At 40.6% G+C, this 25,176-nt stretch overlaps 1 protein-coding gene across 1 annotated transcript; it reads left to right on the top strand.

Annotated features, from left to right (window-relative positions):
• Positions 1-268: 268 nt before the first annotated feature.
• Positions 269-25,036, top strand: orc6 (origin recognition complex, subunit 6). Its single transcript, XM_059993480.1, has 7 exons — positions 269-400; positions 5,617-5,746; positions 8,379-8,542; positions 21,327-21,416; positions 23,704-23,816; positions 23,918-23,989; positions 24,512-25,036. The coding sequence occupies exons 1-7, from the start codon at positions 336-338 to the stop codon at positions 24,637-24,639; spliced, it is 762 nt and encodes a 253-aa protein (XP_059849463.1). The 5' UTR covers positions 269-335; the 3' UTR covers positions 24,640-25,036.
• Positions 25,037-25,176: the final 140 nt, after the last annotated feature.

The following is a 25,176-nucleotide window of genomic DNA, read 5'->3' as shown; positions in this document are numbered from 1 at the left end:
GATGTCTGGATTGGCCATTGACAATTCGCAAAATCTAACACGACAACAATTTTACACCAATCAGCAGCGTGGGTAGGGTAAAAGCTCCTGGTTTTGATTGGTCAACCTGAGCAAAAGGTGATAAGTTCCGGTGTAATTGATTTAGCCAGTGCGCAAAAAGCTTCTGCCTGCTCTTTAGATGATTGATATTGAGAGCGTCCAATCAGCATTTCCAGCTGCCGGGGTTCTCTCGGAGCTGCAGCCTATTGGCGACAAAGGTGGGCGGGTCCACCGAAACGCGCGCGGTTTTGGGTTTGGACTTCATCGGGCGGCAGGGACGGCGGACGAGAGGAGAGATGGAGCGGGACGTGATCGTGCGGCTGGCTGCTAAACTCGGAATCGAGTCAAAGAAGGTCATCTGGTGAGTGCCTGACCTTTAAAGCACCCTCACAGTCCGAGAGATGGGACAACGTTCCTGGCAGACCATCGCCTTTCAGTCCTTGGCTTTGTCATGAGTCCCAGTCTAGTGAAGTTGCCTCTCACTCTAAGTGTGAGCAACAGTGTTTACTTTCTAGCAGCTACCGATCTGCCCTAATCCTCCCTCGGCAATGGACCACATGCACCACCAATGACATCTTCAGCGGAGTCTTTGTTGATTTCCCACCAAGGTCTTGCTTTTATTCTGGTCTTTTTCAATGTATGGCTTAGTAATATAATTTATATTTTTGTATCTGCGGGTCTGTAATGTTGCAAGCAACTCGACTTGCAAATCAACTTTTTTTTAACGGAGGAGGGGATTTCTTGTTTCTCTGGTGAGCTAAAGTTATTTTACACATTGAGCGAATGCCAGCTGTGAGAGCAATACCCGTTATCTCAGTCATTTCACTATCTGTTCTGTCCCTCATCCACTTAATCCACCCAATTTCCTAACCTAGCTGCAGTAAGGGTGATTTTCAGAATCCAATCAGTCTATTCACCAGCACCTCATTGGGATGTGTGGAGAATTTTGAAGGGAAGAACATGCGTTTAGATCAAACCTGGGTCTCTGGAGCTGCAATGTAAAAACATCTCAACAAAACTTCAATAATCTGCTATCTAACCATTTACAAATCCTGATAGTTTGGTATGTAGCTCATGAGTTACTGTTTGCCTTGTGCCATTCTGCCTTACTGGGGCTCTTCTCAAACTTCTGGCCTGCTTCCCACACTACTTTCTTGCTATTGCCCCAGTTCCTGCTTTTCACACTAGCTGGGTCTCTATTTCTATTCCACTCACAAGGGGTGCCTTGCTTTTTGAACTTGCTCAGCTCACTAGGAAAAATATCATAAAACTGTGAAATAATATGTATTTGGTTATCAATAGGGAAGCAGGTCATAAAACCTGGGAGCAGAACTGGGCCATTTGGCTCATCAGATCTGCTCCACCATTTCATCATGGCTGATCCAATTTTCCCCATAGCCCCAATCTCCTGCATATCCCTTCATGCCCTTACCAATCAAGAATCTATTAGCCTCTGACTTAATTATACATAAAATCTTGGCCTCCACAGCTGTCTGTGGCAAAGAATTCCATGGGTTCACCACTCTCTGGCTAAAGAAATTCCTCCTCATCTCTGTTCTAAAAGTATGTCCCTGCTATTCTGAGGCTATGTCCTCTGGTTTTAGGCTCTCCCATCACAGGAAACATCCATTCTATCAAGGTCTATCACCATTCGATCGATTTCTGTGATGTCACCCCTCATTAACATAAGAAATAGGAGCAGAAGTAGGACATCTGGCCCATTGAGCCTGCTTTGCTTTTCAGTAAGATCATGGCTGATCTGACCATGGACTCATCTCCACCTACCTGCCTTTCCCCCATAACCCTTAATTCCCCTACCACACAAAAATCTATCTAACCTTGTCTTAAATATATTTACTGAGGTAGCCTCCACTGCTTCATTGGGCAGAGAATTCCAGAGTAACCACTCTTTGAGAAAAGTAGTTCCTCCCCATCTCCATCCTAAATTTATTCCCTCAAATCTTGAGGCTAAGTCCCCTAGTTCTAGCGTCACCTACTAATGGAAACAACTATCCTGCCTCTATCTTACCTATCCCTTTCATAATTTTATATGTTTCTATAAGATCTCCTCTCATCCTTCTGAATTCGAGTGAGTGCAGTCCCAGGCATTTCAATCTCTCCTCATAGGCTAACCCCCTCATCTCTGCAATCAACTTGGTGAACCTCCTCTGCACTACCTCCAAAGCCAGTCTATCCTTCCTCAAGTTGCTTCTCTACCAGAGGCCTTTAGGTTCAGACCCAGGGAATAACTGTCAAACACAGTTTACTTACAAGTACATACTGTTTATTAGCAGGCTTGCATCTCAGCTGAGCTTGAGAAAATCTGCAGCCAAGTGAGCCCAGAACAGTGTTTGGAGCTATTGATATACATAGTTATCACATACATATTTTGATAAGGGGTACACAGTGTAGTCCTCGGGCAATAAACACTTCTTTATTCATACGTTATTCTCACAGCTCGGCTTATCAAGCTGTCAATAAGTCAGTTAGGTTTTAGCTTTTTTAACTCTGCATATAATTCCTCAAAGTAAGGAGACCAGTACTCCAGATGCAGCCTCACCTCTGCCTGATGGAACACACACAAGATGCTGGTGGAACGCAGCAGGCCAGGCAGCATCTACCAGCATTTTATGTGTGTTGCTTCAATTTCCAGCATCTGCAGATTTCCCCGTGACTGCCTGGTGGATCCATTTCTTTCCAGATACCTTACTATTTCTTTTTAATGATAGCTTCAAGCATTTTCCCAACTACAGATGTTAAAATAACTGGCCTATAGTTACTTGCCTTTTGCCTTCATCTTCTTTTGAACGGTGGTGTGATATTCGCCTTCTTCCAATCCGTTGAGACCTGCCCAGAGTTCAGAGAAATTTGGTAAATTATCAGCAAAGCCTCAGCTATAGCATCTGCCATTTCTTTCGGTACCCTGAGATGCATTCCATCAGAACCAGGGGCCTTATCTATCTTTAGGCCCACAAGTTTGCTCAGCACTACCTCTTTAATGCTAGCTATTATATCAAGGTCGTCACTTCCCATCACATCCACATTATCTCTCTTTGGCATGGAAGACATGTCCTCCACCATGAAAACCGACTCAAAATAGTCACTCAAAGCCGTGGCCATTTTCCTCATTACCCGAAATCAATTCCCCCTTCTTGTCCTCCAAGGGGCCTACATTTACTTTGACCACCCGTTTCTTCTTTATATAAATACAAAAACTTTTACAGTATGTCTTTATATTTTCTGCTAGTTTATTTTCATAATCTAGCTAATGTTCACTTAATGGTACTTTGTTTCCCAATCTTCCAGTTTCCCACTACTTGTATGCATGAGCTTTTGGTTTGATGCTTTCTTTTATTTCCTTAGTTATCCTAGACTTGTTCTCCCCACATTTATTGTCCTTGGTTTTAACTGGAATATACTTTTGTTGAGCATCGTGAAAAATCTGTTGGAAAGTCTTCCACTGTCTCTCACCATATAGCCTGTGTTCCCAGTCTACTGTATCCAACTCCTCCCTCAGCTCATTGTAGTCTCCCTTCTTTAGGCATAATACACTGGTTTTAGATCAGACTATTGCATCCTCCATTTGTATGAGAAACTCAACTCATGCTATGCTCACTCTTTCCAAGAGGATCCCTATCAACAAGATTGCTAATTTTACCTGTCTCATTGCACAGGACCGGATCCAGGATAGCACGTTCACTTGTAGATCTTATGAACTTTAGTGAATACAGACCCAGAGCCATCAAACACTTTTCATATGACAGAGAGATGTACTCTGGAACATCTTCTAATCTGGCACCACAAATGACCTGAGCAAGCTGGACTGTTGGGAGTTTCACTCTTCTTCTCAATGCTTGACATTTTCATCTGCACTTTGATTTTTTGGGGTTAGGATCATCATGGTCCATAGTGCAGCAATTAAATTTGGAAATTATGTGAAAGCTAAAGTTGGAGGTCTGCATTAAATCTGGTACCTAGGTTTAGACCAGGGGTTCCCAGCCATCTTTTTTAAACATCATAGACCAGTACCATTAAGCAAGAGGTTTGTGGGCCCAAACTTGGGGACTCCTGGTCCACACAAAATCATACAGCAAGAAAGCTAGGGTTGGTGGAGATATTTAGAAACATAGAAAACCTACAGTGCAATGCAGGCTTTTCGGCCCAAAGAGTTCTGCCGAACTTGTTCCTACCTTAGAAATGACTAGGCTTACCTATAGCCCTCTATTTTTCTAAGCTCCATGTACCTATCCAAAAGTCTCTTAAAAGACCCTATCGTATCCGCCTCCACCACCGTTGCCGGCAGCCCAATTTAGCAGGATTGTTTTTGATAATAAAGCAGTTTTGATCTCTGACACAAGTAACAAATCCTTGGCTAAATTGTTTGCTTCAGAAGCTAACCAGGACTATATCATAATTACCAAGCTGTGGGGTAACCAAGACACAAAAAAGGCTTCATTAGCAGATGGGACTGTTATAGTGACTCTAACATATGGTTCAGTGGTCATTTGGAAATCAGGTATACCCAATTTGCACACTACAGTTCAGTTTCAAGAACATATCTGTGGGAGGTCTTGAAACAATAATAGACTAACAGTGCCTGAAATTTGTTGCCTCTTATCAGTGACTACAATACACTTGGTGGAAATATAATTAGGAGCAAGCGTCTTTATCGCCCTTGTCATTTATTAAATGACACAGCGATAGTTCTAATTCACTTTTTCGTTTCACTTTTATCAGATTGGCAGTCTCAATCTGAACCATGACTATGTCAAAGACTTTCCACGTTCTATTGGTGTAAATGTAAAAGAGTCACATCTCATTCAGTTACAGCATTTCTGCTCCTATCAGCCATTCACTTGAGCTATTACCGGTTCTAGTTGAGAAGAGTGGCACTGGATCTAACCAGTCCAACTCTAAGAATGTTGTGGTGTTCATGAGATAATCTGTTATTCATCTAAACTCCAGAGTGTAAAGACATATTCTCAATCTATAAGTTGGTGTTGTTTATAATTTAAAGAAGTTCTGTATGTATCATGGACGCTACAGTGAAAGATTGGTGTAGGAGATTGGTCTGTTTTCTATTTGTATTGTATTTTGTGTTGCGTGTTTATTAAGGGTAGTCACATTGGTTTAGAGCTTGATAGAAGCAAAGAATTTAGTTATATATTCATGCTTTGACTTTGGATCATTCTAGTCTGGATAGAGCTAGAGAGTGGGCTGGGGTAATAATTTTTTTGTTTACTTAAAATCATCTTGAATATATTTAAGAACACATGGCTTAAGTATATTTAATACACTAAGACTGTTTATTTGGTTATACCATTAGTTTTAGATTCATTAGTTTTATCATTTCAAGATTGTTTTGCTGGTTTGTTAAAAGATCAAACATATTCTTTGACTTTGGGACATTGTTGCGGTGGATAACACATCATACGGTATCAGCTCCCATGTGCTTAGTCTCTAAGCAGTTTGATTTGTTTAAAAGTACAACTGACTTTGGATTGTATTTACTTTGCAGGAAAGGGTTATTAATTATTCAAGTCATGTGAAATAAATCTCTTTTGCCTTATTCCTCAGGAAAGCAGAGGAATATTTGCGGTTGTCTGAAGTGAAGTGCACAGGGTTTTCTGCGCATCTGACAGCAACAAGCAGCGCCGTGATGTGTCTTGATCTTGCAGCAACTTCACTTAAGCATCCATTTGACAAAGTAAGTTGAAAGCAGTTAAACCATAGACAAAGATTTCTACATATGGGGATATCAAATTTGTGCAGTGTCCGATGGCTACTCAGTAATTGGTGAAATTCAGTTGTTTGTAGCATGGTTTTGCCTTTTCTATTGTTCGTCCCTACTTCTGATCTTGTGTGGAGTTCTCACCTACCATTACTCTTAGGAACCATTATCTTGTGTCCCCACGCTAGCTTATTGCAGCATTCGGCAAGTTAATATTTTGTAAACATTAAGCATTTTGCAAAATGTATTCCAGTGGAGACTAATATAGAAAAATGTGTTTGTTATCTTTCATAACCTCACTATCCCAAAACAATGCACAGCTTCAGAGTATTTAAAGTGTAGCTATTGCTACAGTATTTGCAACTTAGAAGCCAGAACTCCATGAGTTGTAATAAAATAAATTACCAATTTTCAGCAATGGTTGAAGGATAAATTCCCTCTTTTTAAGATATTGCAAAGGAACCTTTAATGTTAGTATTGGAAGAAACCTTGGAGTTTAAATGGTAATCAATTATAAGTTATAGGTTGCAAGCATATTAGATGGTCTGTAAAAGGTTAATATTTTAATGAATCCAAAAATTTCTTTCAATTGTTTGACCATAACACCTAGGTGCAGTATTAGGCCATTTGACTCATAAGAGTATGCTCCGCCATTTCACCATGGCTGATTCATTTCCCTCCCAATCCCATTCTTCTGCCTTCTCCCCATAACCTTTCATGCCCTGACTAGCCAAGAACCTATCAATCTCTACCTTAATTACACCCAATGACTTGGCGTCCGCAACTGCCTTTGGCAGCAAATTCCACAGATTCACTACCCTCTTGCTAAAGAAACTCTTCCTCATTTCTGTTCTAATTGGACACTGCTCTGTTCTAAGGCCTCTGGTCCTAGACTCCCCACCATAGGGAACATTCACTTTATCTAGGCTTTTCAGCATTGGATAGGTTTCAGTCAGATTCCCTCTCATTCTTCTGAATTTGTGCAAATACCGGCCCAGAGCCATTCTTTGCTCATACGATAAACCTTTCATTCTCGTGAGCCTCCTGACTCCTCTCCAATGTCAGCACATCCTTCCTTAAATAAGGGGTTCAACAACTGCTCAAAGGGAGGCCTCACCAGTGATTTCTAAAGCTTCAGCATTGCATCCTTGCTTTTATATTCTAGTCTTAAATGAATGCTAACATTGTATTTGCCTTGCTTGCCACCGATTCAACCTGCAAAATAACCTCTAGGGAATCCAACATGAGAACTCTCAAGTCCTTTTGCACCTCGGATTTTTGACTTCTCTCTCAGTTTAGAAAATAGTCTATGCTTTTCTTCCTTATACCGAATTGCATGACCATACTCTTCCTGACACTGTATTCCATTTTCCAATTCTTTGCCTATTTTGTCTGTCTTTAGCCTCTTTACTTCCTCAGCACTATCTATCTTTTCACCCAATTTCGTATCATCTGCAAACGTGGCCACAATATAATCAATTCTGTCATCCAGATCTTTGACATACAAAGTAAAAATAAACAGTCCCAACACTGACCCCCTATAGTCACAGGCAGCCAATCATAAAAGGCTCCCTTCATTCACACTCTTTGCCTCCAGCCAATCAACTAATGCTGTATCCATGCTAGTACATTTCCTGTAATACTATGGGCTTTTGTTAAACAGCTTCATGTGCGGCACCTTGTCAAAAGCCTCCTAATGCACAACATCCACCGATTCTCCATTGTCTATCCTGCTTCTTATTATTCAAAGAATTACAACAGATTTGTCAGGCAAGATTTTCCCTGAAGGAAACAATGCTGACTTCAGCCTATTTTATCATGAGCTACTAGGTACCTTGAAACCACATCCTTAAAAATTGACTCCCAACCACTGAGGTCAAGCAATTTTGTTTCTTTCCCCCTTCTTGAAGAGTAGAATGACATTTATAATTTTCAAATCCTTCGGAGCAAAGCCAGAATCTATTGATTCTTGGAAGATTATTACTAATGCCGCTACAATTTGTTTAGACCTCTTCTTTCAGGACCCTGAGGTGTAGTCCATCCAGTCTAAGTGATTTATCTACCTTCAGACTTTTCAGTTTCCCAAATCCCTTCGCTTTTGTAATAGCAACCACATTCACAGCGAGCCCTTGACACTCGTATTTCTGGCAGTATGCGAGTGTGTTCCACAGTGAAGACAGGCGGAAAATAATTATTAAATTTGTCCAGCATTTCTATGCCCCCTATTAGTGTTTCTCCAGTGGCCTGATATCCACTCTCACCTCTCTTATCCTCTAAATATATATCTGGAAAAAAATTGATATCCTCTTTTGTATTTTTGGCTAGTTTTCATATTTCATCTTTTCTCTTTTGGTTTATTTTAGTTGCCTTCTGTTGGTTTTTAAAAGTTTCCCAATCCTCTAAGTTCCCACTAATTTTTGCTCTATTATATGCTCCCTCTTTAGCTTTTATGTTGGCTTTGACTTCCTTGTCAGCCACGGTTGCATCATTCTGCCTTTTGAATATTTTTTGATGTTTTACCGAATTTGCAAAAGCATTCCATAACCGTTTTTTTTTTGGTCACCATGCAGAAAATAAGTTTTAATTTAATTTTATGTTCTTTGTTAAGGATTTTGTCATAAGACTATCCGGATTGAACAAAAAAGTTTACCAGACTCACCTGAAAGCTTTGGAAAGTATCCTTGGTGTACACACTCCACTGGGAATCCGAGATCTAGCGGTTCAGTTTGGCTGTATAGAAGCAGTTAATGCATCAAGCAAGATACTGCAGAGGTAAAGTTTCTCCTTTGTTTCAATACATCCTTTGCACAACTTTATAAACCTATTGATTAATGGCCTTTTTAAGTAATTTCTTGGACAGTTTAAAACTTGTGTTATTTGGCCTTGTTTTTTCAAATCATGTAGTATCTACCTGAAATAAGATTCTCAAAATATTTGATTACAGTTTGTTGAAAGCCAATCAGCTTGTCTTTTTATTTTAAATAAAATCTTCAAGATTGTTTAGCTTGCAGCTATGACAGGGGGCTGTTAGTAGCTGTGGAGCAGGAGTTTGCGGAGTAACTTGGAGACAGTTTCTTGGGACTTTACACTCCAGTCTTGAAAAGCAACCAGGACTTGTGTAAGGAGTGTCGAATTGCTTGGGTTAATAGTATCTAGGCAAGGTAGAAAGCTTAAAAACTGGACCTCCAGGGTAGTAACCTCCAGAGTGCTGCCTGTGCCATGCTCCAGTGAGGATGAATTGGCAGGTGATTGCGTGGCTGAGGAACTGGAGCAGGGGCAGGGTTTCAGATAATGGGATAACTTCTGGGGATGGGTTCCACCTGAACATGAGATCCATTGTCCTTGCAGGCAGGTTTGCTACAGCTGTTCAGGACAGTTTAAACTAATTTACCCAGAGGATGGGAACCTGGGTAAATTACTGCTGAGGATGAGGTTGTTGGTTTACAAACCAAGGTAATGTGCAGTGGGACTCTTATCAAGGAGAGGCTGATGATGGGGCTAAATTGCAGTCAACAGGGTGAGTTACAACATAAAAGGTGGACAAAATCGAAAAGGGTGAATACAGGCATATAATGGAGCAGAAATTAATGGGAAGTTAGAGGATTGGGAAGCTTTTAAAAACCAACAGAAGGCAACTAAAAAAGTCATTAAGAAGTGTTACGCCTGTGCCCCAACCCGAAGGGTCCAAAGTAGCCCCCTCCTTTTTGAGAATCGCAAGGTCGCTATTAATTCAGGTCAGGGGACCCAGGAAATGAGAGAGAGACGTTTGGAATGTCCTGGCCCTCAGCGATACAAAGCCACGGAAAACGGCCATTGTCTCTTGGAGACGGAATTGTGTATTGAGTACTGTACTTCATGGAAGCCCTCAGGGAATGATCAGAGGGGGTTGGTTGAGGGATTGCATCATCCCGACCTGATTGACATCTGAGACCCTGTGAGTCAGGAAAAAAGAGGGTCTGGGGAACAGCCCCTTTAGATGCACCAGAAGAAACGCTAGAAATCCTGTAACAGCGTAATAGCGACAGCCGGTGGAAAGCCCACTTGCGTCCTTTTCCATTTGCCTCGGAATTGGTGGGCCTTACCACGGAAGAACGGCGTTAGCTAAAACAAAGGAGAAATCAGCCCCAACGACTCTTGAAGGATTGACATCATAAAAGGAATGGGCAAGTTTTAAACTCTCTCTCTTGACTCCAACCAAAGGCTGCAGCCTGCATGAACTTGAGTGACTTTTATATTTCCATCGGACAATACATTATCCCCTAGGCAACGATAGAGCTATTTCTTATTGATTATTATTATACCCGTGCTTTTAGATTTAGTATCGACGACGTAATTTATCTGTATGTTTGTATTGATATTATTTTTGTGTATTTTTATCAATAAATGCTGTTAAAAATAGTACCATCAGACTTCAATGGACCTCTCTATCTTTGCTGGTAAGTGACCCAGTTACGGGGTACGTAACAGAAGGAAAAGATGGAATACAAAGGTGAACTTCCCAAGAGTATTAAAGAGGATTGCAAAAGTCTCTGCAGATACATAATATGTCAAAGGAAGGTGAGAGTGGATATTGGACTGCTGGAAGCTATGTTGGAGAGGTAGTAATAGTGGACAAGAAAATGGCAAACAAACTGAATAAGTATTTTGCATCAGTCTTCTCTGTGGAAGACTCTAGCAGTATAGTGGAAGTTCCAGAGTGTTAACAGTCTGAAGTTGCCATTACTATAGTGAAGGTTCTTGTAAAACCAAAAGGTCTAGAAGTAGATAAGTCACCTGGACAACATGGTGTACATCCCAGGGTTCTGTTAAGAGTGGCTGAAGAGATTGTGCAGGCATTAGTAATGATCTTTCAAGAATCACTAGATTCAAGAATGGTTCCAGAAGACTGGAAAATTGCAAATGTCACTTCACTCTTCAAGAGGGGAGACAGGCAGAGGAAAGGAAATTTTTAGGCCAGTTAGTCTGACCTCAGTGGATGGGAAGATGTTGGAGTTAATTGTTGTGAATGTATTTTTGGGATACTTGGAGGCACATGATAAAACTGACCAAAGTCAGTATGGTTTCCTTAAGGGAAAATCTTGCCTGACAAATCTGTTGGACTTCTTTGAAGAAATAACAAGCAGGGTAGACAAAGGAGAATTGGTTGATGTTGTGTACTTGGATTTTCAGAAGGCCTTTGACAAAGTGCCACAAATGACAACACAAAAATACAACTGCAGATGCTGTGGATCAAAGAATACGTACACAACACTGGAAGAACTCAGCAGGCCAGGCAGCATCCGTGAGAAAAGAGTAGCCAACGTCTCAGCCCGAAACATTGGCTACTCTTTTCTCACGGATGCTGCCTGGCCTACCACAAATGAGCCTGCTTAACAAGTTAAGAGCCCATGGTGTTACAGGAAAGATACTAGCATAGATAAAACTGTGGCTGATTGACAGGAGACAAAGTGTGGGAATAAAGGGAGACTTTTGTGGTTGGCTGCCAGTAACTAGAGGTGTTCCATGGGTCTGCGTTGGGACTGATCCTTTTTACGTAATATGTCAGTGCCTTGGATGACAGAATTGATGACTTTGTTGCAGTTTGCGGACAATACAAAAATAGATGGAGGGGCAGGTAGTTTTGAGGAAGTAGAGATAATGGCTGATCCATTTATCCTCTCACCCTCAATCTTCCCCATATCCTTCCATGCCCTGACCAATAAAAAAAAATCTTATCAACCTCTGCCTTAAATCTACATAAAGACTTGGCCTCCACAGCTGTCTGTGACAACAAATACCACAGATGTACCACTCTTTCACTAAAGAAATTCCTCCTCAGCTCCACTCCAAAAGGATGCCACTCTATTTAGAGTCTGTGTCCGCTGGTCCTAGACTCTCCCACCAGAGGAAGCACCCTCTCCACATTATGATAAGCCATTATGAAATGGCAGAGCAGACTTGATGGGCCAAATGGCCTAATTTTGCTGGTATATCTTAGGGTCTTTATTAGCAAGAACCAATAAAAAGAAGTGAGGTTTGAGCGAAGCAGCTATTGTGTGAATGGTCAGGCTTTGACTCAACAAGCTTGGGCAAGAACAGGTGCAGGCTAGAACTGAAGTTTGAAAGTTAGAGACATAACAAGTGTAGGCAGGATGGTAGTTCAGGCATTGGAATGCTCCTCCTGTGAAATGTGGGATTTCAAGGTGCCTAATGGTCACCCTGATGGCTACATCAGCAGGAAATGTACCCAACTTCAGCTTCTGATTAACAAGGTCAAGGAACTAACTGGGGCTGGATGCATACAGATCCATCCAGGAAGCTGAAAAATTCATGGATGAGTCTTTTACTGAGGTGGTCACGCCCAGATCGTAGATTGGTGATCACCAGGAGAAGTAAGCAGTCAGTGCAGGGTTTCCCCGTGGCCATTCCTCTCAGCAACAAGTATACTCCTTTGGATACTGCTGGAGGGGAGGGGCGGGGGGGGGGAGAAATGACCTATCAGGACACAGCAACAGCAGCCGGGCCAGTGGAACTATGGCTGGCTCTGAGGCTCCACATGGAAGGGTAAAGTCAGGTGGTGATAGGAGACTCAATAGTTGGGTTGGGGTGGGGAGGGATGCACAGGAGAAGCCAGGATGGTGTATTGCCTCCCAGGTGCTAGGGATGTCGCAGATCGGCTGAACAGCCTCAGGTCTTGATGCATATTGGCACCAACGACATATAGAAAGGGGGAAGAGGTCCTGCACAGTGAGTATAGGGTGTCAGGGAAAGGACAGGACCTTCAAGGTACAATCTCTGGATTACTCCCTGTAACACATGCTAGTCAGAGCTGGAATAGGATGATGGTACAGATTAATGAGTGGCTGAGGAAGCTGGTGCAGGGAGGTGGGGGCAGGGTTTCAGATTTCTGGATCATTGGGAGCTCTTCTGGGGAAGGTCTGACTTGTACAAAAAAGGACTGGTTTACACCTAAATTTGAGAAGGACCAATATTCTTGCAGGCTTGCTAGAGCTGTTTAGGAGGGTTAAACTAATTTGGCAGGGGGTGTGGGAACCGGAGTGATAAGGCTGAGGGTGGGCCAATTGGGTTACAAGCAGATGTAGTGAGGATGGACACATTTTATCAACTGGACAGGCAATTAGGCAGAGGGGGTGGGGTGGTTCTGTTGGGAAAAATGAAATCAAATGCTTAGAAAGAGGATCTGAGATGAAGAATTTTTGTGGATAGAGTTAAAAACTGCAAAATACCCTGATGGTAGTTATATACAGACCAGCAGCTGGGTTGTCAGGTACAAATTACAGCAGAGGATAGAAAAGCCATGTAAAAAGGTGTACTACAATATGCAGTTAAATCAGGTTTGTGCTGGATCCCAAGAAAGGGAACTTATAGAGTACTTATCAGATGGCTTTTTAAAGCAGCTTGCAGTTGACCGCCCCCCCACATGGAAAGACAATTTTGGATTGGGTATTGTGTAATGAACCAGATTTGATTATGGAGCTTAAGGTAAAGAAACCTTTGGGAGGCAGTGATCATGATGTGATAGAATTCACCGTGCATTTTGAGAGTGAGAAGGTAAAGACAAATGCATCAGTACTCCAGTGGAATAAATGGAATTACAGAGAGGCATGAGGGGGGAATAGGAATTGGCCAAAGTTTATTGGAAGGGGACACTAGCAGGGATGATAGCAGATCAGCAATGAGTGGAGTTTCTGGGGGCAATTCAGATGGTGCAGAATAAATACATCCTGAGGATGAGGCAACCATGCCTGACTTCAATGGTTGGGAAGATATTGGAGTCTATAATTAAGGATAATCTTTCAGGATACTTAGAGGAGCATGATTTCTCAGGAGAAAAGTTGCCTGATAAATTTGTTGGAACTCTTTGAGGAAATAGCAAGTAGGATAGACAAAGCAGGAAAGTGAATGGTGTTTACTTGGATTTTCAGAAGGCCTTTGACAAGGTGCCACACATGAAGCTGTTTAACAAGGTTAAAGCCCATCGTATTACAGGAAAGATACTAGCATGGATAGAAGATTGGCTGATATGCAGGAACCAAAGAGTTGGAATGAAAAGGGCCTTTTCTGGTTGGCTCCCGGTGACTAGTGGTGTTCCACAGGGGTTGGTATTGGTACCGCTTCTTTTCACATACTTCAATGATTTTTGGATGATGGTATTGATGGGTTTGTGGCCAAGCTTGCAGACAATCCAATGATAGGAAGAGGGGCTAATAGTGTCTGCAGAAGGAATTGTACAGATTGGCAGAATGGGCAAAGAAGCTGCAGGTAGAATATAATGCAGGGAAGTGTATGGTCTTGCACTTCAGTAGAAGGAATAAAGTCATAAACTATTTTCTAAATGAAGAAAAAATTCAAAAATCCAAGGTGGAAAGGGACTTGCAGTCCTTGTTCAGGATGGTTAACTTGCAGGTTGAGTTGATGGTGAGGAAGGCAATTGCAATGTTTAGCATTTATTTCAAGAGGACTAGAATATAACAGCAAGGATGTGATGCTGAGGCTTTTTTTTGGTCAGACCACACTGGTGTATTGTGAGCAGTTTTGGAACCCCTTACCTAAGCAAAGATATGCTAGCATTGGAGGGGGTCCAGGGGAGATTCATGATGATTATTCCAGTAATCAAAGGGTTAATGTATGTGGAGTTTTGATGGCTCAGGGCCTGTACTCAGTGAAGTTTAGAAGAGTGGTGGAATCTCTTTGTAACCTATCTAATGTTGAAAGGTTGAGATGGAGTGGATGTGAAGAGAATGTTTCTTATAGTGGATGTGTCTAGGACTAGAGGGCACAGCCTAACAATAGAGGGACAGTTATTTGCAACAGAGATGAGAAGGAATTTATTTAGCCAGAGGGTGGTGATTCTGTGGAGTTCATTGCCATACATAGACAGCTGTGGCAGCCAAGTTATTGAGTATGTTTAAAGTAGAAATTGACAGGTTTTTTGCTTCAAAGGTTATAGGGAGAAGGCTGGAGAATGGGGTTGAGAGGGATAATTAATCAGCATGATGGACTAGCAGAACAGACTCAATGGGCCAAGTGGCCTAATTCTGCTCCTATGACTTACAATCTTATAATTGACAATGGGCATTTTTAGCAATTATTTTCTGTTGTTTATCCAGGTATGGGAGACCATAAATCCCCTAGCTAAGATTTCACTGTTAGTATTTTTCTCCCTGAAATTTGATGAAAGAGCTTTGAAAGAGAATGTAGCACTTTTGAAGTTTACTAATGAATACCTGTACAGCCAGAGGCTGCTGGCTCTGTAGAGGAGAAAGGTGGCCTTCTCATTTTTCAATCCTTTGAAACGGGGCCTGGTGGGTGGTTTCATGGTAGCCGATGATGCCTACCTCCTAGGTGTTATTTTATTTCTGCTGTTTGCTATTATGCATTGCAAAAACGTTGCAAAATCTAAACTCTACGGTTTTTTTTACAAAGAAGCAGCATTAATTTCATTAGACTACGGTTGCCTTCAGTGTAATTCTAATATCTCTGAATTTATAATTTATAACATTGCTTAGTTTGTATTGTACTAACTGATCATAAGATAGATGTGTTTTTGCTAATTAAACAAATCTGAATCATGAGTAATCTAATTCCAAACTTTTGTGCAGGTATGATCACACAACATACCTAATCATTGTTTCATGTTCAAATGGACAATTCCACGTTGTCACATTATGCTAATAAAGTTCATTGCATTCAATGAGTCCTTTGACACCATCTATTACATGGAATTTAGTATCTGTTGTTTAGGATTCTTATCAAGTAATTATAAAAACTTTTTGAAATGGCATTAGTAATCTCTCAATAATTGTTGCTTTAACTAATGTGAAGCAGTGCCTATATATAGTAAGTAAAGCCAAGAAGTGAGACAAACTTGGATAATTTTCTCCAGCGCCTTGATGCAGTGGAGACTTGACTGAAGTTTATGAAATTGAAACGTTTAGAGGATGGACAGTTGGAATCTTTTTCCCCAGGATGAAAATGACAAATGCTAGAGGACATACTTTTAAGATGAGGGGTGAAAAATGTAAAGGAGCTGTGAGGCAAGCTTTGGGAAGCGGGTATGATGATGGTATTTAGACAGGCATATGAGCGTGCAGGGAATGGGGGGGATTAGTTTAATGTGATGTCATGATTGGCACAGACATCACTGGCTGAAGGGCCTGTTCCTATGCAATACTGTTCTGCATTTTACTACTGTAGGAGTGAACAGTAACAAGATTACCTGATTAAATCCAAATTTGTCATTTGGTTGCAATACTTTTCTAGTTTCAAGGTCTTTGAACCAAATTGAGTCCTTAGATCCAGATCCCTGGAGCTTCTGGTTTAATGTGGTGCTAGTGAAGTGCTAATGCAAATTCTAGCGTGAGGTACAATACGCTGTTTGGACAATCTAAATGCTGGGTCATATGGACTGGAAAGGCAGGATGTCAAGAGTCGAGCGAGGTTGCATTGCTCTGGATGATGAGCTCATTTGGAGAGGTCAAGAACAGCTTCTCTGGCAGGAAGTCTAGGCCCAAAGCAATTCATCAGCAGTGGCGCCCATTCCTAGTGCAAGATTCAGACAATTTACATGCCGGCCCAGATAGTCTGGGAGCTTCTCACCCTGTAACGGGTAAGGTTGTGAGACTGCCCCTGGCTGCTGTGCTTTCTGTCTGTAAACTTTGTGGCAGCTTACCCCACTACTATGATGAACTGAACAACGAGGCTTTAGGCCTACTCTGGGCTGCTCTGAGGATTTGGATCCAAGGACTCAATTTGGTTCAGATTGCTGTTGTTGCTTGCTTCTGTTGTTTATATGATTTGTTTTTTTTCATTCTCTGTGGATACTGGGGGTTGGTCTTACATTTTTTTTTAATTGGGTTCTTTCGGGTTCCTTGCTTTGTGACTGCCTGCAAGCAAACAAATCTGAAGGTTATTTAATTTATACATTCTTTGAAAACAGGAAAGCATCAAAGTGTATTATTATCAAAGTCCAGCAAAATAGTATCTTGCTATGTCAAAATGTTAGTATTATATCCTCTGAATATTGAGATTGAGGCATTTTGTGAGATGCAAACTCACTTGGAGAAATGCAAACACGATGAAATCTGCAGATACTGGAAATTCAAACAACAACACACACTAAATGCTAGTGGAACACAGCAGACCAGGCAGCATCTATAGGGAGAAGCACTGTCAACATTTCGGGCCGAGACCCTTCGTCCTGGCGAAACATCAACAGCGCTTCTCCCTATAGATGCTGCCTGGTCTGCTGCGTTCCACCAGCATTTTGTGTGTGTTGTTGTTGGAGAAATGCAAGTTTATTCTTTATTATTCCTGTTGATATTTAATGGACTAATAAGAGTTGATGCAGTACAGCACATAAATTCAGAGGGCCTCTTTAGATGACCCTGTCAATGGCCTGATTCTGGTAGGAAGATTGGTCATAACAGAAATTAATGACTGGTTATAGTATATATTAAATTAAGTATGGGCAGTGTTTGGGTGATATTTAGAAAAACATAGAAAACCTACAGCACAATACAGGCCCTTCAGCCCACAAAGTTGTGCTGAACACTTCCCTACCTTAGAAATTACTAGGCTTACCTATAGCTCTCTATTTTACTAAGCTTCATGTACCTATCTAAAAGCCTCTTAAAAGACCCTATCATATCCGCCTCCACCAGTGTTGCTGGCAGCCCATTCCACACACTCGCCACTCTCTGAATAAAAAAACTTATCCCTGACATCTCCTCTGTACCTACACCCCAGCACCTTAAACCTGTGTCTTCTTGGGGCAACCATTTCAGTCCTGGGAAAAAGCCTCTGACTATCCACATGATCAATGCCTCTCATCATCTTATACACCTGTATCAGGTCGCCTCTCATCCTCCTTCGCTCCAAGGAGAAAAGGCCGAGTTCACTCATAAGGCATGCTCCCCAATCCAGGCAACATCCTTGTAAGTCTCATCTGCACCCTTTCTATGGCTTCCACATCCTTCCTGTAGTGAGGCGACCAGAACTGAGCACAATACTCCAAGTGGGGTCTGACCAGGGTCCTATATAGCTGCAACATTACCTCTCAGCTCTTAAATCAATTCCACGATTGATGAAGGCCAATACACCATACACCTTCCTAACCACAGAGTCAACCTGCACAGCTGCTTTGAGCGTCCTATGGACTCGGACCCCAAAATCCCTCTGATCCCCCACACTGCCATGAGTCTTACCATTAATTCTATATTCTGCCATCATATTTGACCTACCAAAATGAACCACTTCACACTTATCTGGGTTGAACTCCATTTGCCACTTAAGAAATGAAAGGATTATGGCAAGTGTATTTAAGGCGATTTGACAGAAAACAGACATTTCTGACTTGTAGAATAATTTGCTCACAGACTGAATAGAACCCTTGTGCAAACCTGGAAAATACCTGTACTGTCTCATTTAACACCACCCTCCCCCTGCCAATTCCTAATAAATCCATATTACATAATTTTCCATTATATCCGTACACTTATCGTATATTTAGAATCCATCCACTTAAGATCCTTTCTGGTGCTTATACCTACTAACTTAAAAAATAGATAGGTATTTTCAGATTAAAAAGTATCTTGCGCTCTTTGTAGTTTGCCACATTCCAAAGTTGGTGCTATTCACAAACATCTATATTGTTCCTTCGGATATAATAATCAGGTTATGGATTTGTGGAGTAGCCTTACCTGGGCACCTGGAATTCAATGTAATTCAACTTTCCTGTTGCTGTATTTGCCTCAAGCAACCATGGAGAAAATTGAAGATTTAATAATCAGTGTGCTCCTGCTTAGCTTTGCAGGAGGAGAGTGATTTGTTTTAAGTTCTGAAATTTGCTGTGTCCAAATGCAGTACTTATGTGTAAGCCAGAATGGCTAAGCTGTAAGAGTTTGAGGGGGGAGGGGAAATAGTTTCAGAAGACCTTGCAAAACTAGACAAAATAATCGTTATTACAAAAGATGCTTAAATGGCACTTCATGTGTTGCCATTCTCATTATTGCATCAAGGAATGGGATATATTGTTCGGCAAAATCAGAATTTTGAAGAGTTACCTCTTCCAGTGTAGACCCTCAGTGAAACCATCACGTTAGGGACTCCTAGTAGTAACTTCTGTAATAGGTTTTTTTCCCGATGTTCGTAGTTACAGCCAGGGAGATACCCGACTGCTTCTTTTTCAAGTACTTAGAGCTAAAGGTAGTTATTTTAAGGTATGTCAAACTTGTCTTTAATTTCTTTCCTTGAAATATTTCCAAACTCAGCTCCTTTCTAAATCAACATCGACTTTTATTTTTTCCAAATTCAGCTTAATTCAGTGTAATTTTTTTTAAATAGATCTCATTTTGCTTACCTTTTTTTTAAAAATATGATTGTCAAACCACAGCACCCCAAGTGCATTACTGTCAACCTCTAACCAGAGTACTTGATGTGACGCCTACTGTTAAAATCCATCAGCTTCCGATCATTCTTTTGCAGCCAGTACATAGTTGCTAGGAACCAAAGATCTTCTGTGTTGTACTTAAGATGTCATATGTTTGTATTAAGGTGGTATGCATGCTAACATTTGTATGTTTAGGGTACTTGAGCAATAAATTAGTGCATAGAAGGATATTTCAATACAGGCAAATAGGATTAGTGTAGAAGGGCAGAAAAGGTCAGCATGTACATAGTGAACTAAAGCTATATGACTCTGACTCAGCTCTAACTCAACTCTACCAAATTTATTCACGAAGACAAACATCAGAAAATTAAAGGTCAATTAATATGGCTTCAAATGTAGGGAACTGTTTGATGCTGTGCCATGGAAGAAAATGTCAAAACGTTTGAAGACATCTAAATTAATTTGAACCCAAGTTAAGTTATCATGCATACATGGCAATATCAACAACATTGTCCTGAGGAAGAATAGCAGTTGGCTTTTTGCTTTTCGTGCTCCTGCTGAATGAGTGACTATTTTTAAATTGCAATTTTAGTTCCTGTAGTAGCTTGGTGTCAGATTTTTACTATGGTGCTGTATACTGACATGCTTTGAAAAATGAACTGAATATATACCAGAAATAAAAACAAAGTACTGGAGACAAATGAAAAATCCCTGACCTGAACTATTGAAGTATTCGTGGGATGAGAGGGTTGTCAAGAAAGGCTAGGCAGTCTGGGTCTATATTCTGTGGAGTTCAGAAGAACAAGGGGTGAGCTCATTCAAACATACTAAGGGGCTTGGCCAGGTAGAAGTTCAGGTGCTTTCACAAGTAGAGTCACATTCAAAAGAAGGTAGTTCCAGAAATGGAGGTGCACAGAAATTGTTTCACTAAAGGTAGTGAATGTCTAGAATTCTCTGCCCTTGGTGGTGGAGGCCAGATCAATAGATATTGAAGGAGGAGATAGATTAATGTTTGAAAGATTGAGAAAATGAATTTTTTTTCAATGATGAGAATGTAGTAAATCTAAAACTAATTTCAAAACAGTCAGATTAACGTTTCCTCTTGTCCTCACATACAACCACATGGGCCTCAACATCCAACATGTCATTCTCTGCAAACATCTGCTATCTTCAGTGGGATCCTATCACCAAACACATCTTTACCTTCCCTGGCTCTCCATTTTCTGCAGGGATCACTCCCTCTGTGATTCCCTTGTCTATTCTTCCCTTCCCACTAATCTCCCTCTTAGCACTTGCTGCTCCAAGTGGCCAGAGCTCTACACCTGCCCATTAATCTCCCTTGCCTCCATTCAGAGCCCCAAACAATCATTCCAAATGAGGCAACAATTTCATTTGGTGAGAGCCAATGTCAATTTAGGGACTGCTTTGTCGAGCACTTTGCTTTGTCTGTCTAAAGCTGAATTTCCCAATAGCCAATCATTTTAATTCATATCCCCAATCCCATTCCAACATGTTGGTCCATAGCCTCCTCTTGCCGTGATGAGACCACTCTCTGGGTGGAGGAGCATCACTCCAAGAATACCATGAACCTCAATTTCTCCTTCCGTTAATTTTTTTTCTCTCTAGTTTCCTCCTTCTATTCCCCAATCTGACCGTTATCTGTACCTCTTCTCACTTGCCTATCACCTCCCACTAGTGCCCCTCCTGCCCTTTTCCCCATGATCACATTCCTTCAACTATTTATCTTTACCACCCACTTGGCTTTACTTTTCAACTTCTAGTTACTCCTCTCTCTCCCTCCACCTTTTTATTCTCCCCCCCCCCCACCCTTATTTCCAGTCTTGAAGAAGGTTCTCAGCCCGAAACATTGGCTATTTATTCATTTCCACAGGCGCTGCCTGATCCACTGAGCTCCTCTAGCATTTTGTGTGTGTTGTACAGATCAAAAGGTCAGCCATTCAGGATGAAGATGAAAAGAAATTAAATAAACTTTTTGAAATCACTACCCTGGGAGGTACCGTTTTTAACTATTGCTAAGTTTGTAGGTATTGAGAGAATCTGGGTTTAAGTCGGTGCACAAAAATGGCACTGATTTATTGAAAGATACAGCAAACAATGGAGGCTAATGGTCTTATCCTTGTGTTTCTTGTACTTGTGCTCCTTCAGATATGAAACCAGTCTATCGGAAGCACAGCAAGGTGATCTTGATTTCACAAAGCCTCTCTTCACCACCGCAGCTCTGTATACTGCATGCAGGTGAGTATCTGAGATTTAATTATCTAATACCTATGAATTTCTCGATATATTTTAGTAATTTCAGCTTAAAATGGATAATCAGACATTTTGGAAATTAAATATGAAGGGAAAGTGCACAGTTAATGGCAGGGCTCTTAACAATGCCCTTTACCAAGGGATATTGGGATGGTAACGAAGGCATATTGCTCTTTGCCTTTATTAGTCAAGGAATTGATTTGAAAAGTCAGGAAGTTATGTTGTAGATTTATACAACTCTTGTCAGGCTCATCTGCAATTGTGCATCCAGTTCTGGTCACCCCATTATAGGAAGGATGAGGAGGCTTCGGCAAAGGTCCAGAAGAAGTCTACAAGGACACTGCCTGGATTAGAAGGCAGGTGTTATGAGGAGATGTTGAACTGACTAGAGGTGCTTTGTCTGGAGCAAAGAGGGCTGAGTGACGGGTAAAAATTTTAATACATTGTGAGACACATGGATGGAGTGAACAGCCAGCATCTTTTTCCCAGTGTCAACATGCCTCATACTAGAGGGTATGCATTTAAGATAAGAGGAGGCAAGTTCAAACAATCTGTGCAAGGCAAGTGTTTTTTAAATGCAGTAGTGAGTGCCTAGAATGTGCTACCAGGTGTGGTAGTGGAAGCAGATACAACAGAGGCATTTAAGCGGTCCTTGAGTGCATATATCCAGAGAATGGGGCATATGGACCATGTGTAGGCAGAAGAGATAGTGTCATTAAGAGTCATTGGCTTAATTAGTTCTGCGCAATAGTGTCGGACAAAGGACCTGTTACTGTGCTATACCATCCTACCTGTGTTGTTAATTGTGTGTAGAAGTTTTTTGGAGGAGCAAAATACAGTTTCAAATCATTTTAATGTCAGTCTGCACAGCATGTGCAGAAACTGCAAATGTAGTTTAGTAGCAGAATAGTTGTTATAGGACTGTAATATTTGCAAATTTGACTTAATCTGAGTTTACATGTTCATGAGAACTTCCAACTATTACACTCTCAAATATGCTTCTTATAAATGAAATTTACAACTGTGACTCCCAAGTACACAGCATTTCTTCAGTGGACTTAGAATAACATGTCTCCCCTCCAGTTATGTGGCTTTTGAGGTGACCGGTAAGGCCAATTTGAAATTTAAGGATTTTGCCAGAAGCTGGTTGACAGGACAGTTTGGGCAGTGACTAGCTACATCTGCTTACACTGACCTTCTGTGTGCTCTAGCTCTTCATATTAGTCTGAATGCTCCTTTTGGGCCGGATACTCTCCTGGGGTTTGGGCGGTGGAGGGAGCCACAGGAGTGAGGTTTCTTATTTTTTGACGTTTACCTGGTAATCTTGGAATTGATTACACTGTGTGAAATATGTAAAAGATCTGGGGAGTCTCACTGCTGGGGATACATTGGTTTGGGAGAAAACACTCTTATTGTTTGGCTTTTTCTGTTAATGGATTTGGAGGATTTTATGAAGGCAGCGTTGGTGGTATCTGTCCACTGCCTTGAAAGGACTGCTGTAGGTAGTCCAAGTCTCAGGAGTTATATGATTGGGCAGGGATCACTGTGGCCTATTATAGATAGGTTAAGATAGTATTCCTCGAATATTGATTTCCTCAAACGACTATCATTAACATTTGCCTTTAACAGATGGATTTTTGATTTTGCTGTGCATTTTCCGCTCACAGGAAAAATCAATGCAGGGCAGTGATTCTGGTAGCAGGTGAAGTGTAGTTTGCTGGCTGGCTGTAGGCAATGAGCTGTAGGCTGTGGGTGAACGAAGTTAATGAGCATTTTGGGGTTAATGATCATCTGTAGGTTCCATTTATGTGGGTCCTATAGATTTAAGGGGAGTTGGGTTCAGACTGTTTGGAATGGGACGGTGATCTATGCATGTCATAAAAGCTTTTTGTTTTATCGACCTGCCCACTTAATTGAGACCAAAGCCAAATCAAGTAAGTTTTAAGTTGCATCAAATTGTAAGGATTGTCAGAAAGACTATATTTCACTTTTCATAATTTTTTTACTGATACCAAGATGCATTGTAGATTGAAAACAAAAAATACTGGGTTCACCCAGCAGGATCAGGTGGCGGAGAAAGAAACACAGATAACACCCTTCAAAGGAAGCTCTTCAAAGGTTCTATGAAGGGTTTTTGACATGAAGTGTTGACTTTCCACAGATGCTGCCTGGTCTGTTGAATGCATCCAGTATATTCTGTTTTTATTTCAGATTTTCAGTATCTGGTATTTTGATTTATAATTATACAATGGATTGTTCTGGTGCACTTTAGATGTTTGAAAATAAAGGTTGATAAGACAAAGTTTATTACTTCATCTGGGGTGAAGAAGACCGTCTTTGATCGACTCTGCTCTCAGATGGAAACATTCGGAAAAGTTGTTTGCAGTGAGTTTTGAAAGCTATTTTGTTAAATTAATTTAAGTGCAGTCAATCGGAACAGAACTATAATGCTATTACAATAATTATATATGCCTGATTCTTCATAGATGAATTTGATGAAAAATCTAAAGGGACTAAAAGGCAAAGGACATTCATGGAATTATTAGAAAAGGTGGAAGGTAAGAAATTAGTTTTTTTTAAATAAACACAAAATGCATTTAACAAATCAACTAATCACTATTTATATTAGCATTTTCATGATGGAAGTCATTTTCCAAAGCTACTTCTTCATCCCAAATCTCCCAAAAATGGAGGCATAAAGGGGAAAGTGCATGTATCTTTATTGAGATGAGCTATTATGGATAGTGTCATAATACTATGTAAAGCCTGAATTCAGCTGTGTTCTTGTGGATCGTGGTTGTGTTTTCCTTTGTACATGGATCTGACGAGGATCACTGATCTGTATTAATTTCTATGAGCATTATGATTTACTAATCTAGCCTGGTTCAAGTGGAATTTTAGGTGATGGAGATAACAATTTTGAAGAAACCAATCATTTCTTTATTTGGCATATATTTTCTTCAAACAGACTTGGTACTGAGCAGTGCTGATATTTCTCCATTAATCTATTGAAAATGGATATGGTAAAATTCATCACATTTTTGTGTAAAAATAATTAAATCTGTTCTAATTATTGCTAGACGAAGATATTCCAACAGAACCCAAACAAGAGAAAGCTGAACCCAACAAAACAAAGCATCAGGATTATGAAGACTGGAAAAGACGAATTCTAGAAAATGCAGCCAAAGCCAAGATGATAAATTCTTAGTTTCTTATTTTGTATTAACTACCAGTGAAGCAACCTAATGTATAATTTATTGGGGATGAGGGAGAGACCTATAGCTGCTGACTTCATTTTAGAAACCAAGTTTTCAAGTTACGACATGCCTTAATTTGTACAATCCAGTCTATCAATATGAAGACTCACTTTAACTACATGGTGATGCATAAATGCACTTGGCAAACTTTGTGATTAATTGTGAATTTACTACTAAAATAGCTAGTATATGGAAATCTTCAGATCCCCTTTTGTAAAATACATTACATTTTAATGCATTTTGTGTACATTTTAAGAGCTTGTCTGTTTTTGAATTGTTATTTGTTCTTTATTGATTTTTGAAGTAGAATTTGTTTTAACTTTAACATTTAAAAAAAATAAAGTTGGATTATCCTTCCAATGTTTGGGATTTGTTTGTAAAACAAAACATGCTGAAATTCTGGAGTGCAGTGGACAGTCTGTCACAAGATTCAAACAGCTGCAGAAACTGAGCGGATCTGGCAGTTTATAGAGGGAAATGGATGGTCA

Source organism: Hypanus sabinus, chromosome 17, assembly GCF_030144855.1.
Source record: "Hypanus sabinus isolate sHypSab1 chromosome 17, sHypSab1.hap1, whole genome shotgun sequence".
Taxonomy (NCBI): domain Eukaryota; kingdom Metazoa; phylum Chordata; class Chondrichthyes; order Myliobatiformes; family Dasyatidae; genus Hypanus; species Hypanus sabinus.
This window is presented reverse-complemented; position numbering and strand designations above follow the sequence as displayed.